Here is a 27,790-nt window from a genome sequence, read left to right as displayed (position 1 = left end):
TGGAAACAAGACAGTTGTCTAAAGGTTTAGAATTCATTCAAGTTTTAGAAACTCATCTTTGCGCAGATGACCGGACCAAGGCCTTCTGTGAGAGTGCATTGATCAAGTCGTGTGACACATATTTGAGGTTGGCATCCACTAGTTTTGAAGAGACAGCATTTTAACAACTTGCTGGGCAGAAATGTATTTTTTTTTCTTTTCAAGTGGATCAACAATTGTGAATGATCTAGAACCTAAAGGAACTATATTGAATTGTTTACAGTTGACCGGAAATTGGGAGTGTGTGCTAGTTGCAGGCTATTCTCCAGCATGGGGTCTGGCATGGATTCACACGTTCATGAATATTCCCCGTCAGGCTGGGAATCCTCAGTTAAACAAGTTTCACTTTTGCTTGACAACTGTGTTTCTTCTCTAAAACAATCAATGGTTTCTGGGTCCTACTGCCCTCATCGAATGGCAGTTCTCTCCCTAAGCTCCATCCCTGTCGGCATCTTTAGATTTCTACAGCACGTTTCTGTGTTGGGAGTCCTCTTCAAGCTAATACTCTCCTTTCAAAGAAAAGGGAATTTCAGATTCCTCTTGGGACATTATTCTTTTTGAATGAAAGGTTTTAATTAATCATGAACCTCCCAGAAGGTCTCTACATTATCCTTTTCTGATCTTGGTTGCAACCTAGTTTTATTTAATGTGATTGTAATCTTTGCATGTTCATATGCTCAGTACACTGTCAAGTCAAGCCCTGTTATGGGATCAATGAAAATCCTGTTGACTTGACACTTCAGTGCTTTCTATTCTTGATCACCTTGGCCAAAAGTTAATGAAATACTGTCATGAGGACTGCATTGTATTTTTTGTACGGCTGTTTTGATGGAAACTTTTTGGCCCCCTCCAATTTAGGCCCTGATGTCCATGTTAACTGGATCCTCATTTGTTCTTTCCTCCAATTCTTTCACATCCTGTCCTTCCCTTGCGGTTTGGTCGAAATAATTACTCCAGATAGTTCATTTTTTTTCATTGGACACCAGCGACTTTTCTTGCAGATACCAATGCTTCATAGTTCACCTACCTTTTTTATATGATTTGCTTTTTAGAAACCTTGAGGGCAGCTACGTAATAGAATCTCCCAGGGCAAAGACATACTGAAGACTGTACATATGGCAACACTTTATTGATTAACCAGATGAAGAGACTCATTGCTTTCTATGTTTGCTCCAGGGGTGAATATGAAATGTATCCATCTTGTCTGAGATGTCTAATTTTATAGCAGAAACTCTGCTAACAATTAGCATTTAATCATCTGTTCTTAATGGCAGACTGATAGTAATGTTTACGATTCTTTGAGTCCTCTTATTGCATTTGTCTTGCTACTTCGATATGTGCATTATTTCTAATGAGGCTTCTTTGATGGAACAGCCGCTCTTTCTCATATGCATCTTAATTCTCCTGAACATCCCACATTCTGACCTTTCTTGTTAATTATGTAATGAGAGGTGTTGGCTGGCGTTCCGTACTGCAGGGCGAAGGAAATGCAATAAGGTTGTGCTAGGCATGTATCCACTATGTGGTGATTTGCTGCAGCTTTCATATTTTGGGACATGGGGGCACTTAGTGGTTGAGTATTAGCCACCTTTGCTGCCTGCATTTGTCATCCTAGATAGCTTTCCTTCATTTCTGATGGGCAGGAAATGAGTTTTGTATCCCTGGGGTTATTCTTGCACTAATTACACTAAAATGCCTGTTACCAGAGCATATGCATATAATGCAGCACAGAGTCTGATCGAAGCATGCTCAAACATCAATAAACCCAATCATTGTGCGATTACGGAGATCCCCAAATGTGCCAGTATTACAGCAGGCTGCCCTTCCCAGGTGTTACCACATGGGCTGGCTGTTCCCTTAGCTTCGGGTGACCGCCGTATGCTGGACATTCGGGCTAGAAGCTCCTTCAGAAGACTGTTTACAAAAGGAGAGAAGGGAATTGCTGTCCGATCTGTCATGTCAGTTACCGCAATTTGTGCTTCTGGTCAATCTTCAATCTTGCTCCTTATTATTCAGCCTGTGTATGCTACTATGTCTGCCTTGGGACAACAAAGTGACAATAATGGACCCCGAGATTGTTCAACATGAAAAACTAACATTGGACCCACCTGAGATATCATACTTGACCAGTCTTCAGAACTTCAACCCCATTTAACCTCCCAATACGTGACACATTGCATTCCCCCTCTAAAAGTATGGATGACGTCTTTGTGGAAGTTTACTCAAATTCCAAGTTGTTCTTAAGGCAATAAATGCCAGTAGAAACTGACAGACTGTTAGGAGAGAATCATGTCCGATTTGATTAAAGGAGTGTCCGGAATTTTCAGGTTTGGGTTGATTCTTTTGAGAAGTATATTTCTTTAATCAAGTGTTAGACACTTGATTAACACAGCCAGTTACCAATATGGCACAGGCGAGCTGCCAAACGAACCCAAAGTATGTTAACAATTTACCAACTATAAATGAAGTATCTCAGGATCTAGTTCCTAATAGAGCTACGTTGGATGATCTCATTATTCCAACCTCTGACTCTTCCGCAGATGCTGTTATATTCCTGAAATCTAGGAAGCCCCTGAGCCACTTAACTCACCCTTCATTAAGTAGGGACCTACGCATTCGAAGTCATCTATGCCAGAGATAACAGATCCATTTCTAAAAACTTTGATGACTGCGGTCCGAAGAAATATGGTTATTGTACATGCTCCTAAACTGGATACATTTGAGCCTAGCGAAGCCTTGCAAAATAGTCCTGTCCTGGATACGACCCACAATTGGAGACAGCTGCATTAGAACTATGGAACTTATTCCTGCAAAGAGTCCCAATCAAGGCGTGGTCTCTGATCAATGGCTCGGACTGTATTGTTATTGGTTGTGGCCAGAGTTTTCTTCGCTTTTTAAAAATAAATATCTGGAAGGGGGGGAACATCTTCACGCAATATGAGCTTGAAGACTCATTGATTTTGTTTAATTCCTGCTTTTCTTGCTGTTCGCCCGTTCTGTTTTTGTATGTAATTGTTCGTTATTGTAGTGTGCTGAGGCCTATTGGCAAAGTTGGTGCTTCATGCAAATTAAATACAAAAAATAAAATACCTTTTCGGAATGTAATGTGATGACCAACTGCCACTGCATTTCACCGTGTCCTGCTGGTTGCTCTACTTGTAGTGATGGTAGACTGCTTTGTGGAAAATGTCATTGCTTTCATCACTTAATTAGTTTCTTCGTGCTTTGACAACATTTCCAGCATTAAGGCAAAAAGTAATCGTAAGAGGAATCCAATTTTTTAAATGTTCTTTTGGAGCTTCATCACATAAAAGAAATCCATTGTGTGTTTATACTCCATATACTAATGAAATGTTGATTGCTAGTGATCGTGGTGGGCAGTAGTCTCTAAACACATTTGTTTCCTAGGTTACTGAGGTTTTCAGTCAGACGCGAAATGGAGAGAACGTCAAGATCACAATCACTCTTACTAACGAGCTGCCACCTACTTCACCAACGTGTCTGCAGTTCTACAACATTATTTTTAGAAGGTTTGTATATTTATTTGCTTCTCTGAAGGGCCCTTTTTATCTTATGTTTTCCATTTGCTTTTAAATCCCATCTACTTTACAATGTGTGCATTTATCAGGTAAACGAGTGGTTGTATAGGAGCATCCCAGCTACTAGTGAACTATGGCGGTCCCACTGACCAAAGTCTTTTTTGCCTCCTATCACTTGATGTACTGTGCTGCTAAACTGACAAGCTTGCACTTAAACTCAAGTCTTATGCATGTGAATCTGCTTAGAATCATATGCTGTACATATAATCTGAAATCTAGATTAAATCGCAGAGAATTGCATCTTTTTTTCGAAGTTTGAAAAGGAACGTCCACATGGGCGTGACCAACACTATCCCTAATATGGCATGTAGCGTACACAATCCTTCGAGTCGAGGTCCCCTAGTTTGTCGTTTTTCCACTTTTCTGGTCGGTCACTTGATGCAGCGCTTGTGATAGTTTATAGCTTGTGATAGTTGATATTGCTACTTATTATATCTTGTAGAGAAAACGAGGACTGTTTCGCTGTGCTGCTTGGATCTCTATTGACTGCCTTTTCAAGTTCCCTGAACTTTTGCAGCCCCGTAGCCCGTTGGAAGAGCTGCGCGCCCACACTGAGGCTGTGTGTTGAGCGGCGCGTGTGTGAGGGCTGGGGCACTGTGCCTTTAAACATTTGGCCTGCAGACGTACCGCCCATAGGAAGTGATTCATAAAAGGGGAAGAGCATCACCCTTGTGGCGTGAAGCCCGAGTGAGTAAAGGGCGAGAAGCAGAAAACGAGGACTGTTTCGCTGTTTGCTGCTTTGCGGAGTGGCAATCTCCGTAGTTTATGGCAGCTAGAGCTGCACGCTCCGCTAGTAGGAAAAATAGTGCTGTGCACTCACTGGTTTTCGTGGAAAAAAACAAGACTTTTGGGCCACGTTTACGCAGCGCTAAAACAAGCACGGCACTTCTTCAGTCAGACAAAGTGTTGGAGCTGCCTGTATCAAGCCAAGCAGATACAGAACTCGGACTGGCGGAGCCAGGCGCTGCAACCTCCCTGATGGACGTCTTTGTCTCTTCTGGTTCCGGTAATCCTTCAAATGAGATGGAGCCCCCGTCAGCCGCCAGCTGTCCCCCGCCGAGTGATGCGAGCGTAGCGCGGCCCCTTGGAGGAGAGGAAATGCCGCTCGCTCCAGGTGAGGAGGTATTAGTGGGGGGGGGGTGAACGTGTTGGTCGGACTGTCTGCTTGTGCTTCCCCGGAAAATGGACTAGAGCTGCGAGCCCTTCTGCCGGCCAAAGCCCCCCTGGCCCCTTTCGTGGTGGAGGGGTGCAACGACCAATCTGGGTGGCAGCCCCAGATAAATTCACTTGAAAGAAAAACGGACAGTTCTGTCTTAAATGGCCCTATACAGGTTGTCATTTTGCAACATTCTCCGCCGGAGTCTTGCACTGTGCTGGACGCAGAGGTTTCGCCGCGGTTTGGCCCCGGAGAGGACGTGCAGCCCACCGTCTCGAGGAACCTGGACCTTGAATCATCTAAAACCCCCAGGGCTGCGAGGCCAAAGGATAGCCAAACCAAACCCTCCCATGTTTCGTTAAATACTGTTTATTACAGGAAAAAGGGAGGGCCGTCGCGTAGGAAACGATGCGCGCACCAAAAGCCAAAGATGGGGTTGAAAGTTTTGATATCAAAACGCCAAAAATCTACGAACGCCGATGACAGGTCTGCAAATCAATCAGAGGTCGCCCAACCAAACTTGCCTATAACCAACAGATTTTTTGCTAAATTCTTAAAGAAGCTACCTTCAACCTCGGAAGAAATCTCGGATGCCGAGATTTTGGGAGCGGTCTCGGACCAAATCCCGGTCACAGCACCTGCACAAACAAATGATGAGAGAACCGTGCTTTCGTTAAAACCGGTGAGTTTTTCCTTTTCCAACATGGTCCCAAACACGAACATTAGGTGGCATTTTGGGTCCCCAAGTCCTGCACACCTTCCATCTCCGAGGCAACTTCCAAGCTTATCAACAAACCTATCGAAAGGGCAAAGTGGTCTCGGCCAAATGCCTGGGTCAGACACACAACCTCTTTTGGCCAAAAACTTTGACACTGGAAATTCAGTGACCTCAGCCCCAAATGCAGGACAAAGCCATTCTACTCTCAAGAGTACTTTTCAGACTGATGAGACCCAACGCCCCCTGACAATTTCCAGTGAGGTGGATAGTGACGCAGAAGACAATCAGTCCGAACAATCTTTGTTCATGTTTAATCCCTGCTCGACTGAAACAAATGCCGAGGGGACCGCGACAAAGACTGCGGGCTTGGGACTAGGGCAAGAGGATACCCAGCCCAATTCGGAGCCTGATAATATTCCTTTTCCAGTCCAAGCCTCGAACCATCGAAATTCAATTGGCTTGGGAAAGAGACCTAGCTTCGACGCTCCAAGGACCTCTTCAACTTCAAGAGGAGGGACAAACGACTGTAATAGCCATACGGCGCCTAGTCCAACGAGAAATCGGCGTTCCAGCGAACTTATAGGAAATCCACCTAAGGACCCTTCGCCAAAGAAGACTGACTTAAGATTAATTATGTCTACAGTAACGTTGGCGATGGCACCGTTCTGTAAACTATACGAGTCGATAAACGACTCCTTGAAAGACCACACATCTATTACAGCGATGATGAACAGTCGTTTGATTTTCCTAGAAGGCTATATTAACGCCTTGAACAACAAAATGGGAAAAATCAACACGGACGAATGTCCGGGGAAGACGAGAGCTAGGTCACTCGAGACACGACCTCCTTCTTCAGACGCCAGTACCCAGACCTTCGAAGATGGGCGGATTGTCGACCTTGAGGATTTTATCCCGGAGGGAGATAAGGAGTCCCCTGCTAGGGGTTCCTTAATAACCAAAGCAGGGGGCACGGCTGCAAAAACCAATGGATCGATTTTCAACGATCAAATCTCAATTTCATCTGAAATCGACAGTGTATCAGCATCAAAAGGCCCTTTCTTTAAACAAAAGCAAACGACAAGCAAGCTTCCCGTTGCAGAAGCAAATAGTAGCAAAAAAGTGCCTCTAAACGAGAAGGGAAAGCCTAAATTGCCCGACAAACTATTGGGCAGAACAGTTCAAGGAAAAGGAGATAAAGTGAACTCCTCAACTAAGGAAACAGACGACGTCATAGCCGGTATTCAAATAGCCTCTAATGAGGACAACCGAGAAACAGACGTGGACTTGTTAAACTTCAGTGTCTACACACTGTCTGATGACCAAGATGAGACTCCAGATCCAAATTGTACTATGGAGGAAAACCTCCATTTTCAAACCCTAGAGAGTCGTTGTAGGAACCTGCAAAACAAAGCTAGCGGGGGGCCTGAAGTGCTGAAAAAGATCCCGGAAAAAAGACAACACGCACGAAATCTAGATTACGACCGGCCGAAGATCAGTCCGTTAAAAGTCCGCGGGAGAAATGGGTCTCAAAACAACATCTTTGTTTCCAGAAGGAACTCTCCCCAAGGGTCCAGATGGGTGCATGCGACAAGGTCCAAAGACGCCCCAGCAACAAGAAAAAATGCGGAAGCATCTGCAAAAGACAAGCAGAATCGACATAACCCCAGATCTAGCCCAAAACAAAAATCGGTAAGGCCTGGAGCTCAGCCTCTTAGAACCAAACGTAATTTCCTTATTGAACAATTACCAGATAACAACAAATATATTATATTAAACAGAGGATTTTTGTTGCAACTTCTCAAATGTATTCCTTCCCTCAGGAAAGTCGAAACCAAGGATTTAACGAGGGTAGAACCATTCCATCAAGGGAAACTAGCGAGTGCTTACCTTCATGTCCATACGAATTGGGCAAAAACCAGACTAGCAGAGGCAGCCGAACACCTTTTAAAGCTGGGATTCGACTTGTTCGAACTAGAAGGTGTGCCTTCATCTACGCGGCGCGAATCATCCGAACAGTTGGGATTAAATACACCCCCGCATCTTGAAAATGTGAGTATTAAACCGAAGTTGTCTAAAAGAGATCTGGAGGACAGAGGCTTGGAGCGACAGGTTCGCTCTTTTGGAAAAATCAACGCGGATCTAACAGCAGAAATCCAGCAGACAAACCGCTACGATTTTGGGAGTCAACGACCCTGGGGAGAACCCACAAGAGAGGAAGTGGTTTACAAAGACCCGTTGGGAATAGGAAGACGCCCTCGCGGCGCTACGGCCACAATCCAACGGACAATAACCCAATCTTTGGGTAAGGAAGGCTCTGACATGAAGGACACTTCAAAACAAGCCCCATTGTTGCAATCTTGGGCATGGCTACCAAAGGCTCTCACACAACATAAGATTCAATAGCAATCCGCCAGCCACATCCTCACACCCCTTCCCATACAACAGACACGGGGAAAAGAAGTTCTCTCCCTGGGGTCATGGAATACGCGCGGTTTTCAACATCTGACGAACGAAGGGGATGTAAACTTGAGATGCTTGGATATAATCTGCTTACAAGAGACCTGGATGATGGAACGTCCATCCATCGATGGCTACGACTTGGCCCATGCGCCAGCAATCAAAGGTTCCCTTGGGCGCCCTTCCTCAGGCCTCGTTACGGCAATCCGGTGCGGCTCAGGACACAACACCTAAAAATCTTACATTCATCCACTTACTTGCTGGCCACAGAAGTCAGCTGGATAACTGGTAAGAAGGACGGGGGCAACTTCAAAACACAGCCCCTAATTATTATAAACATCTACTGGAATCCCGCAGCCTTGAGCGATGTCTCTTTTATTGCCCTGTCTAGTGAGACTATTAACGAAGTCCTGGTGAACAATCCGGAAGCACTGTTGGTTATCTGTGGAGACTTAAATGCTACTTGGGTGCCGCTCGAAGTAGTAGAGCATCCCCCTCTCTTTTCATCCCTCAGAAACAAACGAGGGGACAAATGGTTATCTTTGATGTCAGCGTGCGACCTGCTGAGTGCAGGTGATCTTTTCTCTAGACAAGGGAGACCCTTTACTTGGGAAAGAGGAAATTCGCACGCGGACATTGACCATATCTTCATTAGTAGACATTTGTCTACTTTTACAACATCATTCGAAGTACTAAAAACCAAGGAGAGTGATCACAACTTGTTGGTGTTAAAGTGGAAGACAAACCCAACTCACAGTTTGGTTATGCCTGCTCCTGTCGAGGCGAACAGCCAACAAACACGTCTAAAACTGACAGCAGCTGCTATTTCTGCAATAAAGTTTCAGTACGAGAACACAGGCAAAGAACAAAAAGAACAGGAGTTTCTGCGATTACCAGATTACCAACCACTTTTGTTACCTTACAGGTCAGACTTCAAGGGTCAGGGACGACAAAACAAAGTTATCTCACACGAGTACAGTAAAGAACTGGTTTTGAAAAGGCGTCAATTAAGACAAGCAAAAAGAAGGGTGAAAGCATTCCCTACGCCAGAAAATCAGGCGCTCTTTATGCAAGTGCAGAAAACCTATAGAACATGGATTAAACAACAACGGTGTAATCTTTACCAAAAAGACGCGGAAGCCATGCTAAAATTGGTCAGTGGTCATCATCCAAGAGAATTTTGGGCTTTAATTAGATCTACGATCTCGCCTTTCGGCGAACCACTAACAAACCCAATTGGTGAAACTGCTTGGATAAAATTCTACTCAAACCTTTTTCAGGCACCCATACACTCGGGGCCTTCACTGGAAAATACAAACTTGGAACCGTGGGTTGATCTGAGCAATAAAGAAGAGATCATTAAAATACTTCGTAGGCTTAAACCGTCCAGAGCCCCTGGCCCGGACGGTGTTACAAACCTGGACCTAAAACAATTTCCAACAGAATGGTCTGCATTGATCAGTGGCATCTTCAGACGATGCAAAAAGGCCAGACAAATCCCGCTCTCATGGACAACCTCAATAGTCGTCCCTATCTTCAAAAAGGGGCTAAAAGACGATCCCTAGAACTATCGTCCTATAGCTCTCTTGGACACGATTGGAAAGGTGTTTGGTTCCTAACTACTCCAGCAATTTAATCGATGGTTTGATAACACAGATCGCTTAGACCCATTTCAAACGGGTTTTACCAAGAAAAATGGCACATCCACAAATATTGTTTCTCAGTGCGCTAAAAAGTAAGGTGCTAGCAGGAGCTCCAAGAGTGTTCCTGGCCTTTATCGATTTGGCGCAAGCCTTTGATCAAGTCAATCGAGCAAACTTGTGGAGGAAACTGTCCCAGTGGAATTGTCCAGCAGAAATACTCCAACCAATTCAGGCATTACACAAGAACACCAAGCTTCGCGTTAGGTTAAATCAAGCAGGCTTGTTATCATCTGAAATTCTGGTTGACAGGAGTAAAGCAGGGATGTCCCCTTGCTCCCGCACTTTATATCGCTTACCTCAGTGATTTCAAAGATTCAGAGCAATTAATTCGCTCCTTTCCACCGTTATTGGGAGACTGCAAAACTACAAGGTTACTTTATGCAGACAATCTAATCCTAATGGACTTGACCCCAATCGGTCTACAGCGTCAGCTTAATAACCTTGCTGCTTATGTCGGCGAGAACAACTTAACCATCAACGTTGCAAAGACCAAAATCTTGACAATGGAAAAATTCAAACGGCGACAAGAAAAATGTTCCTGGTACTTGGAAGGCAAGGTTCTCGAGAAAGTGTCAACTATAAAATACTTAGGAGTCACCTTGGACAGTTCTAGAACAAATGTAGCATTCCAAATGTGCCTGATAGATAAGGCTAAGAAACTGGCAGCACAGGCGCGAGCATTAGACAGAAAGTACGGGCGTTTTTCTTTGCTTCCAGTGATCAAATTTTACCGTACAAAGGTAGTTCCATCAATCACCTATGCAGCGGACGCTCTCCCTCATGTGCCTTTCCATTTATGGCTGAAATTAGAGGGGTACTTTTGGCGCACGGTTCTGGGGTTGCCAAAATCCACATCGGCACCCTTAATTAGAAGGGAAATAGGTTTACTTTCACTGCAAGGATCTGTGGGGATTAAATCTATGATGCTCTACAGGAAAATGCTGTTACCCGATTGCCCTCGCGTGTTAGCGATGATCCACGCTGAGGTCAAAAGGACGCGATGCTTGGAGCTAAAATCTTGGGAAACAGCAAGAAAAGCAAAACTACTGGAACTCCATTTCTCGGAACAAGAGCTGGTGCGAAATCCTTCAAAAATAAAAAATAAAATGGAAGAGTGTGATTGGATAAAGACTCTGGACTTTGCAGAAAAAGCGAAATCAGTTCAACATCTCCCGCCCTATAACAGCAAATTAAACACGGTCCCTAACTATCTGAGCAGGTTCCCAAACAAAGCCGCCAGAAACCTTTTTTTGAGAGCATGTTTAAATCTACTGCAGACAAATGAGATTCTGAAACGAAGAGGACTGAGTGATTCAGATACATGTCGTTTTTGTAAAGATAGCTCAAAAGTCGAAACTATTCGGCATTTGCTTCTCAACTGTCCAGGTACCCAAGATATTGGTGAAAAGTATCTGCAACAACATCTCCAGGCATCCTACATCAGGGAGGAAGAATTCTGGTGGGGTCGCCTAATGAGCGGAGAAGGAAATACCTGGACAATCGCGACCACTCAAACCCTAAAGTCCATTTTGTCTTTATGAATTTCCTTTGTTAAGAGTCTTCTACTTTGACTGTAAATGTTTCCTCATTTCAATTTTTCTACTGATTTCTTCAACTATGTTTTGTAAAAATCATTAATTTGATTAAATCAACGAAATAAATAATAATATCTTGTAGATTCTCCAGCATGGGGTCTGGCATGGATTCACATGCTCATGAATATTCCCCGTCGTCAGGCTGGGAATCTTCGGTAAAGAAAAAATCGGTTTGTTTCACTTCTGAACTGTCTTTCTCCTAATAACCAATCACTCGTCTCTGGGTCATACTGCCTCCAGCCAATGACTGCCCTATACCCAGGTCCCTCCCCTGGCAGCCATCTTCAGATTTTTACCAGACGTTCAAGTGTTGGGAGTCCTTGTGCTATAGCTCTCGGGCTTTACTGCGTTTTGTGATTTTTCTAAGAGATTACTCTATTTTTTCTGTTCAATCGAGCCTCAAGCTCCAGCGATCCATCATCCATGTGGACCCGTTTTTCAGAGCGTTCTATGCCCCTCAAGGGTGTTTTTTCGTCGATTTCTCTTCTTGGAGGAGTCCTACCCCGCGTGAATATGTTTGAAGACAACGGAAACTTGACGCCTCTGTTCAGGATCTGCCCTGGATGTGGCCTACGGAACCTTTTCCTGGACGATGGGCACTCTCTGTGCCTTTGCTGCTTACATTCCGACCAAACGCACATGGAGGAGACCTGTGCATTCTGCAAGGATATAGTACCCTGCACCATGAAGGACTGTCGTAAGTGGCTCTTTGAGTGGCTTCAGACGAAGATCCCGGCTGCGGGTGAGCCCCGAGCCTCACACAGCAACAGGAAATCTAAGCGGTCTTTTAAGACCTTTGAGGGCGCCCCGGCGACTGGGGCCCAACATAAGGCAAAGCACAGCAAGCCTGCGGGCACCGGGAGCGCCGTTGGGACGGGCTCCTCGGTGGCCACGTTTGCAACGGCATCCCCGGCCCCTTCAACCAAACCACAAACGCTCCGGTCGGCGATGAAGAGGAAGTCGTACCACCCGGGAAATATTCTGGAGAAGTCCCAGTCGATTCCGACAGAGAAAGCCAAGGGGGAGCTGATCCTCCCGCTCCCCCTTCCCCGGTGAAGGCCTCAAGCGCGCGCAAGATCGTGAAGGCCCAGGTTCAGCAGGCGAAATTTTCCCTTGAAGGAGTGGTGGCGTCCGTAGCGAAGGCCTTGGATGCGGGTTTGCAGTAGGCGGACCCTAAAATGAGTATCCCTGCCTGCGCGGAGGGAATAGTCTTTTCTACCCATCCAGAAGACACCGGTGAAGACTATGCTGATCATCTCCCCTAAATCGTCCCTGCTGGTTGAGCAGAAGGGGGGGGGGGGCTGTAGTCCTGCAGGGCTCTGACATTGCCGAAAAGGAGGAGCTTGCTGGCCTCAAGGCCGTGCTGGACAAAAAGTTTGTCGAGGCCAGGTCCTATGGGAAGGAACAAGGTGAAGCAGATGTGGAGAGCGGGGAAGATACCGACGAGGAGCAGCGCCACTGCTCCCGATGCAGCCTCAGCAACCACCACCACCACCGGATGTGTCGGCGGACATCCCACAGGCACTGCACACCTTATGTTCAGAGATCCGGACAAGATGCCCCTGTTGCCGGCGGTAGATCCCACGGCACCTGGCCATCGGGGAACCCCTCTGCAAGAGGAGAGTCCAACCTCCACCTCCTTGCCACCCTTCACCACCATCCCCTCCTCCGAGGGACGAGACGGAACCGGATACGGTGACGGGCACGGACGTTGACGACTGAGGGCACCTCACGGTGCCCAGGGCCATGCCACCCGACGAGATTGGCCCCTTACACGCCATGATCGCTAGGGCCTCTCAGATGTTTCAACTGACCCCCGAGGAGAAGGAAGGTTTCCTGTACCAGCGCCGGAAGGCCAAGTGGAAAACCATTCTGTCTATCCCTCTGTTGGATGACATTTGGGACGAGGGGCTGTCCCTCATGATAGAGCAGCTTGCGGACTATGCAGGAGCCTGTATTCCACGAGAGGAATGCCAACGCTACAACCTGTGTTGCCGCACGGAACACATCGAAGGCACTGAGAACGAGCCAATCTACAGTTCAGGGTTTAGACCAAAACAACGTTGAATAACAATCTAAAGGTCCGGCAACCAGGTAGACAATAAAGGAAGGGACAGGGCGTCCGGAGGCAGACAAGGGATAAGCAGAAAGCAGTCCTTCAAATGATCCAAAATCGGGGTACCAGGAATACATAAAGATGACTTGAGGACACACCGCAGTTGACCACGGGAGGTGCGTGTCCAAACAGGACAAATAGCCTCACCATGAGAATGACAGGAAGCACATTGCGTGCGTATCACGTGACTGTCTCCAGCCCGTGGATGCTGCTAGATGTAGTTTCCCTGATGTCGACAATTACTGTGACTCAAGCAAACACTGACTCAAGGTTTCAGGTAAAAAAATATAAGTACATTTATTTTTAAACCATCTGTTATAAAACACAACACTTCTTTTGATTCAATACCGCACGTAAAATACACTACAACCAACCAATTCGCTTGGTACATTATAACTCAAGGTAAGTACCCTATATTTTAATGGACCAGTGTTGTGAAACAAGACGTTACCGGGAATACATATGCGATCACTTTTTAACAGTAATGATGACAGTTCGGTCTTACTAAAGATACGCGTATCTGCGGCAAGAAATGTTACTGGGGCAAAAACACACTTAGCACCTGAGTTAACCCGAGAGAGTTGGCGGCAAAAATCATAGGCAATACTTTTGTCAGGGCAGACAGAATCAGAGAACACTCGTTGACAGAAATAGAAGAGTCAATGGGCCGGAGCCAGTGTCAAGTGGAACCGGGTTCCTGTTGTCGAGGATCACAGTCGGTCAGTTCAAGATTCAACGTTGCCAGGAGTACTTAAATATTGTCAACAGAGGAAGCAAAAGTTATGACGAGGAGGGAAGACGAGGGCAAGCCTTGAGGAGGAGAAAAGGGATTCACACTAGCTCCTCCAAGCAGAACACAGTACCTTATTCAAGAAAGAAGCTGGTGACACGGTAGTTGTTCCTGGTAGTTTCCTGCAGACCCACGGTTCCTGGAGCTTTGGCAAGGACGACGTTTGGAGGGGTCTGCACCACACAGGAATGAAGCCAGCAGCAACGAAGGTGAATAAAAGGTGCTCTCCTTTAAAAACAGGAGAGGCTCTTCAGATGGCTATCCGGACCACTGCAGCAGGATGCAGCGATTTCGACCACGAAGAGGATCCTTTGGCTGTGGAAGATGAGCTGGTTGACCCCACCAGGCTCAAGGGAAGAAGACTCAAGACTGGATCTTTTCTGGTCGTCGAAGGGTAGATAGCTACAGGACTGCAGCAGGGCTTCACCGGGACGGGGAAGTTGCATCAGCCATCTTCTCTGCTTCTCTTGGTTCCTTGTAGTTCCAGTGGCGACTCGGACTTCCAGCCCAAGAGTCCTGCCTTTTTATGTGAAAATCCCCCATTCACACAGCCTGGCTGTCAGTCGTGCAGCAGGGGGGTTGTCCAGCCCGAACAACCACCTCAGCCAATCATGGCAAAGTGCAACTTGGGTTTCCTAGGATACCCTGTGCAGGGGGTGACTACACCCCTCCCTCACATTCAGCCCACCTAGACACCCAGGCACCTAGAGGAGGGCTTCTTGGCAGAAGCCCGCCAAAAGACAGTGAACAAAGAAGGCAAACTTGGTTTGCCGCACAACATAAAACACAATAAGGACTTTAACAAAAAGAAATGGCGAATAAACTCGACCGGAGCCAAAAGAAGTATTTGGTCAAGCGGGTTTATGTTCGAGGCTAATAGCCTAAAACAGTACCACGCTTATATAGTATAAACGCGGTAGAAAAGTTAGGGTAGATACCCCTGCCACCAGCCAAGTCCAAATGTTAAGAGCAAAACAAGGCTCTAGGAGGTACTGATAAAAAGTGCTAAGAAGTAACCCTTTCCAATACTCCATGTAAGATGGGGTGTACTAGATTTGTGGTTAAATGACGATGTAAAGTTAATGGCAACTTTACCCTTTGCTGAGGGACAGTAGTCAGCCCCAGAAATGGAGTCGGTGGGAAGTCTAAAAGACAACCCTGTTTCACTGCACTGAAGGTGCTGTGTAACGCACAAAAGAATGGGGCTACTGAAGTGGTGTACTCCAGAGTCCACAATCACAAAAACAGATGAAATGCACATGGGTAAGAGTGGGGGAAAAGATCACTCTTACCAAGTGAAAAAAATAAACTTGGGGGACTCACTAGGTAAGGGAAATTAGCCATTGAATGAGAATTCTCCCTAAAAGCAGATGCGACCGCTGCAGGAGTTCCTCGATGCGCGTTGGATCCAGGTATTGGGAAGCTTCGAGGACAAGATCACCCTCGATGAGAGTTTCCGTCTGGCGATTCCGTGGTTGGGTGTCCGTGCGCATCTTTTGGCGGGCGCGGATTTCCAGACCCCTCCCCCTGCACCAGTAGACGGTCACAACAGATGCATCCCTGGAGGGATGGGACGCACACAACGGTTGTCTCCATGCAAGAGGCCTGTGGCTCCCAGAGGAGTGGTCACTGCACATCAACGTTCTGGAGCTACAGGCTGAGTTTTGGGCCCTCAAGTCTTTCCTTTAGTCCCTCAAGGGCAAGATGGTGCAGATTTTCATAAACACCACCTCAGTGTATTACATCCGGAAGCAGGGGGGCACCAGATCCCCGGCGCGCTCCAAAAAGAGCAGCACATATGGAGATGGGCAGTTGCTCAGGAGATGTTCCTCGTCCCGTTTCATCTGGCAGGAGTGAAGAACACTGTGGCCGACTGTCAGCAGGTAACTGCGCTTGTGCCACTTGTGGGAGCTTCGACGGGACCAAGTGCATCTGCTATGCCGACGATGGAGCATTCCCCAGATCGAGCTCTTTGCGATGGCGACGAACACCAAGTGCCAGAGGTTCACCAGCAGTATTCCCCAGCCGGGGAGCATGGGGGATGCATGCTCCTTCCCCTGGGACGGCCTGTTCCTCTATGCATTTCCCCCGTTGCAGTTGCGTCTGCGACTCATCAATCAACTCAGATGGTCCCGGTGGAGGATGATCCTCGTGACACTGTCGTGGCCGAAGCAGATATGGTACCCGGACCTTCTGGACATGTCACCGTCTCCTCCAATCAAGCTTCCGGCAGAGGCAGATCTTCTTGCCAGGGAAGGAGGCGCGATTCTGCATCACGACCCAGGTTCGCTGAACTTGCAGGCCTGGCTCCTGCAGCGCTAGACTTTGCAGGGTATATCGCGTGCAAGGAAGTGCTTGACAAGGCCAGGGCTTCGTCTACACTGAAATGCTACGAGCATAAGTGGAAGAGGTTCGCAGTCTGGTGCTGTGCGCAGAAACTCAATCCTCTACGGATTACGACTGCGAAGGTGCTGCTGTACTTACTGTTGCTGCTCAAGGTAGGGTTTGCTCATGCCTCCATCAAGGTTCATCTGGTGGCTAGCTCCTGCTACACCAGAACTTGTGGCGTTCGTCGTTAAGGTCACACCTCTTGGTTAAGGAATTCATAAAAGGACTTTTCTGTTCGTTCCCGCTAGTGAAGGCTCCGGCCCTGGCGTGGGAGCTCAATGTGGTGCTGACTAGGCTCATGGGTCCCCCGTTCGAGCCTATGCATTTGGCTGAAGTTTTGATTGTGGAAGATAGCTTTTCTTGTGGCCATCACCTCTGCACGATGAGTGGGAGTGATTCAGGCTCTATCTTGTAAACCACCTTACTTGACATTCCACGAGACGAGGGTGGTGCTGCGGACGCACCCCTCTTTCATGCCCAAGGTGCCGTCGGACTTCCATCTCAACAAGCCCAACTGTTTTCTTCCCGTCGCCCGCTGAGGACTTTTCACTTGCTGGTTTTGGCTAGAGCGCTGAAGTTTTACGTGGACTGCACAACGTGTTTTCAGAGGACATCACAGCTGTTTGTGAACTTTGGCCCTGTGAACCCAGGGAAAGCCCTCTCCAGGGCTTCCATTTCCAGGTGGCTCTCCGGCTGCATCACCCATTGTCACTGATTGGCAAACCGACCGTTGCCTGGCCGTCCGAGAGCGCAATTGACCGGAGCGATCGCTGCAACTACGGCGTTCCTGTCTGGTGTGCCTCTGCTGGACATCTGCAGGGCTGCTACATGGAGGTCGACGCACTTTCACGAAATTCTACTGCGTCGACTGGCATTCCAGGGAGGAGTCCAGAGTCGGCCAAGCAGTGCTGCACAAACTGTTTGCTTGAAGGTGAGCCTGGTGAGGATGTAAGAGATGCTTAATGTTGAGATACTTAATGATGAGCCTTGCCACCTCACGTGGTTGTGCATGTGTACTGATATGTATTCTTTATTCATGAGCATGTGAATACGTGCCAGATCCCATGCTGGAAAAGGAACAAGTTACTTACCTGTAACTGTTGTTCTCCAGCATGGATACATGCGAACCCTCCCGCCTACCCCTCTGCGGCACTTCTCTTGGTCCTACTGCCACTTTACGTGCTACCAAATCTGAAGATGGCTGCCAGAGGAGGGGATTGGGTAGAGGGCAGTCATTGGCTGGGGGCAGTATGACCCAGAGACCAGTGATCGGTTGTTAGGAGAAAGACAGATCAGAAACGAAACAAACAGATTTTTTCTTTACTGAGTATTCCCAGCCTGAAGATGGGGAATATTCATGAGCATGTGAATCCATGCCAGACCCATGCTGGAGAACAACAGTTACAGGTAAGTAACTTGTTCCTTACGAAGCTGCTATTCGACCATCTGGACAATTTGTGTGTCATTTAAACCAACTATGTAGATGACACTCAAATTACTGAACAACATTTATCTTGAAATCCAAGCTTGGATGGCCACCAACAGTCTATGCCTCAATGACGACATGACTGAGCTAATGATCGTGGGCACTCAGGCAGGTACTCCTCTTTCGTCATTGACGGTAACGTAATTATTTCTAAAGAGTTAAAAACATTGGGGGTATAACTCGACTCAACACTCAACAAGTCAGTGTGGCGTCCTCCACGGCCTATACAAATATATCTACAGCTGCAAATTATACTCATCTACAAGTAGCTGCCTAACATTATCTAGAGCACTTGCACTGTGTAAACTAGAGTACTGCAACACACTATTCCTAGGTTCTTCTGAACACAACCTAAATAGACTCGAGGTACTCCAGAATAACTCATTGAGACCTGCACTCCGTCTTCCCAGATCCTGCCGCATATCCACTCAGACACGTCAACTAGTTTCCCATCCGTGACAGAATCACTCTTGGCACCTTGGCCATCACGCACAAATGCCTCACAAACACAGCCCCGAAATACCTGTCTGAGCAAATTTGTGAACACCAACCTGTTCGCACCACTAGATTGTCTCAATCCCACAACCTGGTAGTACCAAGATTCAATCTAAAAAACTGCCGGAGGAGCTAGCTTCCCAGTCCAAGCGGCCAAACGTTGGAACCCTATTGCCATCCCTCTTAGACAAGAACCCTATTCCCATCCCTCTTAGACAAGAACCCTCCTACCTCAATTTCAAAGCCAGAATAAAAAATTGGCTGAGCAACAAGCCTCTTCACTAAGATAGAAAAAAGGGGTTTTTCCTGGTTATCTTGCTCTTGTTGCATTCAAGAAATTACTTTTCCACACTGTTTGATGCGTTTTTGTTTTTTATTCGTGAAATGGTTTATTTGTCTTGATTTAGGGTGCACATTATGGTACATACGGGGCTCTTATGTCCCGATGTGGTCAGCCGACACGTGTTTCGACCCGTATGTCCTTATCAAGGCTGATACATATTCAAAACCATGTAAGGTGACAATTGTGACATTAGTGTGACATGGTATATTAAGTTAAGTGCAAAGTGCATGGTGTTGGGTGAGAGTTGGTGTGTTTGGAGTTGCATTATCCATTTATTACAAGTTACATTAAGTTCAAGCATCAAACAATTTGTGCAGTCAGGGGGAGAGAGGGATGGACAGAAAAATGGTTAGCAAGGATTTGGATTGGTTCAGGTGTTAATGTTTGGGTATTGTTTTTTTTTTAATTTATAATGCACATTATACCCTAGAGTACCAGGGCGCAACAGTTAAAAGTATATGCGAAGCTTAGTTCCACAAAAATGTATACAGTTTATATACAGGTAATAATTATAAGGGTGTATATACAGAGGGTGCTTATTTACAGGCATAGTATGCAGGAAAGGAATATGCAGGCAATTTCCTGAGAGCATTATATACAGAATAAAATCGGGTGAAGGGATATAATTACAGGGATACTAGTATAGAAGTGAAGATATCGTATCATATGGTAGGTACCGTGGCAGTGGCAGATCAGTTCTAACTGTATCCTTAGCAGGGGTTATTATTGCTGGTTATTAGATTTCAGCAATATGATGGCGTTGGATCTAAACTTGTGGTAAGATTGGTCTGTTCTCAGACTGGGAGGCAGAGAATTCCATAGTTTGGCCGCTTTCACCAGGAAGCTGTTGCCTCCAATTGTGGGTCATTTGAAGCATGGTATGGAGTCGATCTGTTGGCTAGTCTCGCTGGTCTCATGTAAGTCTGTTTGTGGAATCTCTCAGCCAAGTAAATAGGTGCAGCATTGTTGAGAGATTTGTGGGTAAGCGACTGAGTTTTTAGGAGGACTTTGTCGTAGGTTGGGAGCCAGTTCTGTCGACAGTTCTGAGATGTGGTCTCTTCTGCAGATGACTTAAACCGCTCTAAGGGCATTATTTTGTAAAGTTTGGATTCTTTTAATGGTGGCTTTAGTCGATCCTAGGTAAAGGGCATTACAGTAGTCCAGGCGCGACAGGATGAGGGCTCTGGCCAGAGTGATGCAACTGCTATCTGAGAGGAATGGCTTGCCAGTGTGTATGTTTACACGTGTAGGCCGTGGAGGATGCTAGGGAGTTGACCTGTTTAGTGAATGAGAGGTTTGAGTCAAGTTAAAAGCCAAGTGTTTTTACCTCGCGTTCTACTTTAATGGTGATGCCATTGATTATGAATGAAGAGTAGTTGGATCCTAATTTTTTTAGGTTGAACGGGGTGCCCAGGATGATGAGTTCAGTTTTATACACTATTCACCAAGGCCAAATCCTTTCCATAATCCCCTGAAAGCGGCGGGATGATCTGGGTATCATCTGCATAGTTAGTGTAAGTTATACCGAGATGATACAGATCATCGGAAAGGGGCCAAGTGAAAATATTGTAGAGTGTAGGCGAGACGCATGATCCCTGGGGCACACTGCAGGTGATGGTTATCGTGTCTGCAGCTGCTAGTGGCAAGAAGACCCTCATTGTTCTGCTGTTTAAGAAGAATCTGATCCATGTAACGGCGTCATCTGAGAAGTGTGCTGCTGTGTTTAGATGGTTGCAGAGATTAGAATGGTCGACTAAATCGAAAGCAGCTGAGAGATCTAGGAGAAGTAATGCTGATTTGCCACTATCGTTGAGCTCATCGATTTGGGTCTTAAGATAAATAAGGGCAGTTTCCGCACCGTGCTTTGGATGGAAACCTGATTGTCTGGCTCCTAACAAGTGGTGTAGTTCCAAATGTTTTTGTATTTGTGTACATGCTATCTTATCCAAGATTTTTAGAAGGAAAGGCACAGTAGTGATATGTCTATAGTTGGTCGGTGTGGATGGGTCAAGGGTGGTTTTTTTTTTTTTAAGAGCGGGAGTACCAACGATTGTTTCAGGTTAGTGGGAATGATACCTGTACAGAAAGACGCATTAATGAGTTTGGTAATGAAAGGAGATGGGTGTCGTGAAGCATCCTTGATAAGCTGCGCAGGGCATAGGTCACCCTGACAATTAGAGGGTTTACGGGCCAGAATAATACTTTCTGCAGCATTGGATCGTTCATGGATTCACATGCTTAGAATATTCACCGTCGTCCGACTGGGACCCCTCGGCACATTTATAAAGCCGTTTTTCCCTAGGAAAACTTACCCACGTCGTTCCTGAGGCTGTCCACACATGCCCCTATAGGACGTGGCCGTATAAATGCCCGACCCCCACGGCTCCCTTCAGATTTCAACCGTCTTCCAAAGCAGTGGGATCACCTTGCGTCATCTATTGTTTTGTCAAGGTTGATCGTGGTATTTTTCCTAATGTCTGGAAAAGCTCTGTTCCGCCCGTGCGCTACGAGCGGGCTAAAGAAAGTGTATGAGGGATATGGACATATGGACTGCATATATTGTCTACACACTCAGCATTCGGCAGACAAGTTGGGCTTCTCCCAAAAGAATCTTAAAGACCGGAGTCGGCGGTTAGTGGCCTGATTGAGCGATGGAGCGGGTGCGTACCTGCCTTCGGAGGTAGGCTGCACTTGCAGCATGGCCTCGGCATCAAAATCCTCAGGGGCCCCCCGCCTTTCGGCATCGGCCGAACCCCCGGTGAAGAAACCACTCCCAGGGGAAAAAGGGTAGTCTGTAAGCCATTCCGCAAGGGAGTCTTCGCTGAAGAAAACCTAATCTTCTCCAGCATGGGGTCTGGCATGGATTCACATGCTCATGAATATTCCCCGTCGTCAGGCTGGGAATCCTCGGTAAAGAAAAAACCAGTATCAGTTTCGTTTCTGATCTGTCTTTCGTAGTAATAACCAATCACTGGTCTCTGCGTCATACTGACCACAGCCAATGACTGCCCTCTACCTAAGCACCGCCTCTGGCAGCCATCTTCAGATTTTTACCGCACGTTCATGTGTTGGGATCCTCGTGCTATTGCTCTCGAGCGTTAGTGCTATTTTTCGCGCTTTTTTCACAAAAAACTTCGATTCTTTCAGTCAAAGAGCCTCAAGCTCCACCGATCCTACATCCGATCAACGGGGACCCGTGTCGGATTCATCTGTGCCCCTCAAGGGTGAAGATTTCGTCGAGCTACACTTCGGAGGAATCCAGAAGCTTCTCAGGCCCGGTCTCGGAGATGGCCCAGGAGAAGGGAAGCTCGACGCCCGGAAAGCTGTTCAGGGCCTGCCCTGGATGCCAGCTGCAGAACGTCTTCAAGGAGGACGAACACTCTTTCTGCCTTTACTGCCTTCATGAGGACAAGACGCACGTGGAGAAGGACTGTGCGTTTTGCGGCAACATGTCGGAACGGACCATGAAGGACCGCCATCAACGTCTCGCCAACTGGCTGGAGGGTAAGAGCCCGTCTGGCGAGAAGAAGAAGAAATCCGAGCGGTCTTCTAAGACCTTTGAGGGCGCCCCGGCGACGGGGGCCCAACATAAGGCCAAGCACCGTGAGTCCGCTGGCACCGGGAGCGCCGAACGGTCGGGCTCTACGGGCGCCAGGCAGGGCGCACCCTCCCCGGCACCATCAACCACGAGCCAACGCTCTTGGTCGGGTAAGAGGAAGGCCGAGCACCCGGCGAAGCTCCTGGAGAGGCCCCGGTCGAGCTCTAAGGCAGAGGAGGAGCGTGGCAGTGCCCCCTCCCTCAAGGATAAGGCGGTGAGCGCACCTAAGGTGGTGAAGGCCTTGATCCATCCGACCAAGCCCTCTATCGAAACGGTCGCGGCGGCCCTGGCTCAGCCTGTGGTGGCTGCACCAGTGGTGGCGACCTCAGGGCCCAGAATCTCCCTGCCTCCTCGGAGGGAGTCTTCCTTTGTGCCCATCGATAGGACCCCCGTGAAACCCTCCGTGGGGAAGAAGGGGGGGCAGGGCGTCGTCGGAGATTCGGCCTCAACCTCAGAAGAGGAGCTGATCGAGGTCTTAAGCCACGGCCTAGGCGTGGAAGAAGGCCAGCCCGTCGGAATGGACCCCGACGCAGGTGACGACGACGACATCGTCGAGGATACCGACGGGGCCCCTGCTCGCCCGTCGGATTCCCCTCTGCCAGCGCCGCAAGACAACTCGGCGGCCATTTTGTTGGCCATACAGTCCTTATGCTCCGAGATAAGGACGAGGCTACCGTTACCGACGGAGGAACCTCTCCCGTCGGGGGATCCAGAACCGGGACCTTCTGGTGTTCCCCCTACCAAGAAAAGAAGGATCCATCCACCACCTCCTTTTCAACCGTTGCGCCCCTTCCAGCCCTCCTCCCCCTCCACCCGAGGGGATGATACGGGGACTGACACGGCAGCGACGGGTACGGACGACGAGGCATACGACGAGGATTTTCCGTCGTCGCCTCCCACCAGGGCTTCTCCGCCCGACGAGATCGGATCTTTCCACTCCATGATCTCCAGGGCTTCCGAGCTTTTCCAACTCTGCCCTGAGGAGAAGAAAAAGGAAGGCTTCCTTTATCAGCGGCGCGAGGCCAAGAGGAAGACGGTCCTCTCAGTGCCTCTGTTGGACGACATTTGGGATGAGGGCCTTTCCCTCCTCAAGAACCCTTCCACGACGCCAGCTAGAAGAGACCGGTACGAGAAAAAGTACCGGGTCCCGGACACGGCCCCCCTGTGCCTCCGGGCGCAGCCTACCCCGGACTCCGTCGTCTCCGCGGCAGCCAGGAAGAAAGCGGGGGGGGGGGGTGCGGCCTCCACATCGACTTCCCCGCCGGACGGCGAGGGAAAGAAATTGGATGCTATGGGACGTAGAGTCATCTCGTCGGCAGCGACGACGATTAAAGCGGCCAACGCCTTGGCTATCGTGGCCCGCTATGACGGGGAGCTCTGGTACAAGATAGCTCCCCTGCTGGATTTTCTGCCGGACGACAAGAGGGCGGAGGCCCTTGAGATCCTGCAGGAAGGTGAGGTGGCCTCGGACCACGCCATCACCGTGGCGACGGACATCGCCGACACCGGGTTCCGCCAGCTGGGCAACGGCGTTTGCCTTCGACGTCGTGGATGGCTCAAAGCTACGGATTTCCGGCAGGACGTCCAGACCAGAGTCCTGGACATGCCCTTCGACGGGAACAACCTGTTTGGGAAGACAGTGGACGATTCCCTTCAGGCCATCAAGGCGGATACTGAGACGGCCCGGGCCCTTGGAGTCCTGCAACGACGGACGCCCTTTCGGAGCGGCGGAGGCAAGGGCGCCTCCAAAGGTTCCGGCGGCGGTTTCGCTTCCTACCGTCAAGCGGCCCGCTCGTCGTCGCAAGAGGCCTACAGAGGACGAGGCAAGTCTAGCGGACCCCGCCGTCGTCGCCAAGGAGGTCAAGGCGGCAAGGCCGCGCCCAAGCAGGATTGAACCGGCCGTGGGGTCGGGCCCCCACCGAAGCACCCCGGTGGGAGGCCGGCTGGCGGGCTTAGTCAGCGTGTGGGAGTCCATCTCCACCGACCGTTGGGTGCTGGACGCCCTGGCCCGGGGCCACGCGCTCGAGTTTCAAAGAAGGTGCCCGCGCGTCCCCCCCGTGGCCAGGAAAGAACTTCACGTCCCTCAACTTCTCCTGGAGGTAAAGGCGATGCTCAGAAAGGGCGCCATCGAACTCGTCCCAAAGAGGCTTCGGGGCTCCGGAGTCTACTCGAGATACTTCCTCGTGAAGAAGAAGACGGGAGGATGGCGCCCCATCCTGGACCTGCGACGTCTGAACAAGTTCATCAAGGCGCAGAAGTTCCGGATGGTCACCCTCCAGCACGTCCTGGGTCAGCTGGAGGAAGGAGACTTCCTATCGTCGTTGGATTTGGAGGATGCCTACTTCCACATTCCCATCCTAAAGGGGCACCGCAAATTCCTCAGATTCGTGGTCCAAGGGCGTCATTACCAGTTCAAAGCCCTTCCCTTCGGACTACGGTCGGCACCCAGGGTATTCACCAAGTGCCTCGCACCGGTGGCGGCGCAGCTGCGCCGCGAGGGGATTCACGTCTACCCCTACCTGGACGACTGGCTCATCCGCGCCAAGACGAGGGAGCTCGCCGTGGTCCACACGGCAAGGACCGTCCAACTCCTCACGGACCTGGAATTCTCCGTGAACTACGCCAAATCCCACCTGGTGCCCGCGCAAGTCGCACTGTTTCTGGGAGCCAGGCTCGACACAGTGTCCCTTCTGGCCTCCCCGTCGGAGGAGAGGACCAGGACCATCTTGGGCAAGGTGCAACGGATGTTGGTGGCCGACGCGGCCAAAGTGAGGTCCATCAAGTCCCTCCTCGGGATGATGTCTTCCTGCATCTACCTCATTCCCATGTGCAGGCTCTGGATGCGCCCGTTGCAAGAATTCCTGGATGCGCGCTGGATCCAGACGACGGGCAGCTTCGAGGAAAGGATCAAGCTCGACGAGAGTTTCCGACGAGCGATACGGTGGTGGGGCACCCGCGCGCATTTGACGGCGGGCATGGACTTCCAGACCCCAGCCCACCAGGAGACCGTGACCACGGATGCCTCCCTGGAAGGGTGGGGAGCGCACACCGAAAATCTGCACGCAAGGGGACTCTGGCTCCCGACGGAGAAGTCCCTGCATATCAACGTCCTGGAGCTCCGTGCAGTGTTTTGGGCCCTCAGGTCCTTCCTTCGTCCCTCAAGGGCAAGGTGGTGAGGATCTTCACCGACAACACCACCACCATGTTTTACATCAGGAAACAGGGCGGAACCGGGTCCCCAGCGCTGTCCAAGGAGGCGCAGGACCTGTGGCATTGGGCCGTTGCCCAAGGGATTTTTCTGGTGCCGTTTCATCTGGCAGGGATAAAAAACACCATCGCCGACTCACTCAGCAGGGAGCTGCGCTCGTGCCACGAGTGGGAACTACGGCAGGATCTGGTGGATCGCCTCTTCCGACGGTGGGGCACACCCCAGATCGACCTGTTCGCGACGGCGACGAACACCAAGTGCCGGAGGTTCGCCAGCAGGTTTCCCCAGACGAGGAGCATGGGCGATGCTTTCTCGTTCCCCTGGGAGGGCCTGTTCCTCTACGCGTTCCCTCCCTTGCCTCTGCTAATCCGGCTCGTCAACCAGCTCAAGAGGTCACGGTGCAGGATGATCCTCGTCGCACCTGCGTGGCCGAGGCAGATATGGTTCCCGGACCTTCTGGACTTGTCAGCGTCCCCGCCGATCAAGCTGCCGGCGGACGCGGATCTACTCTCCAGGGAAGGAGGCGCCATCCTCCACCACGACCCGAAGTCGCTGAACTTGCAGGCCTGGCTCCTGCAGCGCTAGAGTTTGGAGGATACGACATACCGGCCGATTGCAGAGAGGTTCTTGCAAAGGCCAGGGCGTCCTCGACTCTTAAATGCTACGGACACAAATGGAAGAGGTTCTCTGTCTGGTGCCACGCACAGAAGATTAACCCTTTCCGGATTACGGCCCCCCAAGTACTGCCGTACCTGCTGACGCTGGCCAAAGCTGGTCTGGCACACGCGTCCATCAAGATTCATCTTGCTGCGATCTCCCGATACACCAGAACCACGGGGCGGACGTCCTTGTGGTCTCATCGTCTGGTGAAAGAGTTCATGAAGGGACTGTTCAGATCGTTCCCGCCGGTGAAGGCTCCGGCCCCGGCGTGGGAGCTCAACGTGGTGCTGACGAAGCTCATGGGACCTCCGTTCGAGCCTCTGCACTCGGCCCCGTTGAAGTTTCTATCATGGAAAACAGCTTTTCTTGTGGCCATCACCTCCGCACGACGAGTGGGAGAGATCCAGGCCCTTTCCTGCAAGGCCCCGTACTTGACTTTCCACGACACGAGGGTAGTGCTCAGGACGCACCCCTCCTTCATGCCCAAGGTACCGTCGGACTTCCATCTCAACGAACCCTTGGTGTTACCTGTGTTCTTCCCGTCGCCTTCGTCGCCGGCTGAGAGGACTTTGCACTCGCTGGATGTAGCTAGAGCGCTGAAGTTCTACGTGGACCGCACGAAGGGTTTTCGGAAGACGTCACAACTCTTTGTGAACTTTGGACCTGTCAATCAGGGGAAGGCTCTCTCGAAGGCTTCCATTTCCAGATGGCTCTCCGGCTGTATCATGTACTGTCATCGGTTGGCAAACCGACCGCTGCCTGGCCGTCCGAGAGCCCATTCCACCAGAGCGATCGCAGCTACCACAGCGTTCCTTTCTGGTGTGCCCCTGCTGGACATATGCAGGGCTGCTACGTGGAGGTCGACGCATTCCTTCACAAAGTTCTACTGCGTCGATCGGGATTCCAGGGAGGAGTCCAGGGTCGGCCAAGCAGTGCTGCGCAACCTGTTCGCCTGAGGTGAGCCTGGTGAGGAGGTAAGATGCTTAATGTTGAGTTTGATGTAATGCTTAATGTTGAGCCTTTGCCACCTCCCGTGGTTGTGCATGTGTGTACTGCTATGTATTCTTTATTCATGAGCATGTGAATCCATGCCAGACCCCATGCTGGAGAAGGAACAAGTTACTTACCTGTAACTGTTGTTCTCCAGCATGGGTCTGGCATGGATTCACATGCGAACCCTCCCGCCTACCCCTCTGCGGCTCTTCACTTGGTCATACTGCCACTTCACGTGCTTCCAAATCTGAAGATGGCTGCCAGAGGCGGTGCTTAGGTAGAGGGCAGTCATTGGCTGTGGTCAGTATGACGCAGAGACCAGTGATTGGTTATTACTACGAAAGACAGATCAGAAACGAAACTGATACTGGTTTTTTCTTTACCGAGGATTCCCAGCCTGACGACGGGGAATATTCATGAGCATGTGAATCCATGCCAGACCCATG

The 27,790-nt window shown here is 49.4% G+C and overlaps 1 protein-coding gene across 1 annotated transcript in view; it reads left to right on the top strand.

Annotated features, from left to right (window-relative positions):
• Nucleotides 1-27,790, top strand: part of PIWIL1 (piwi like RNA-mediated gene silencing 1) — a 1,334,367-nt gene that overhangs the window by 344,105 nt on the left and 962,472 nt on the right. The window contains exon 6 of the mRNA XM_069620111.1: nucleotides 3,448-3,569. Within this exon, the coding sequence (XP_069476212.1) occupies nucleotides 3,448-3,569 (122 nt within the window). The remainder of the gene's footprint in view (nucleotides 1-3,447; nucleotides 3,570-27,790) is intronic.

Source organism: Ambystoma mexicanum, chromosome 10 (assembly GCF_040938575.1).
Source record: "Ambystoma mexicanum isolate Mex_15411 chromosome 10, UKY_AmexF1_1, whole genome shotgun sequence".
Lineage (NCBI taxonomy): Eukaryota > Metazoa > Chordata > Amphibia > Caudata > Ambystomatidae > Ambystoma > Ambystoma mexicanum.
This window is presented reverse-complemented; position numbering and strand designations above follow the sequence as displayed.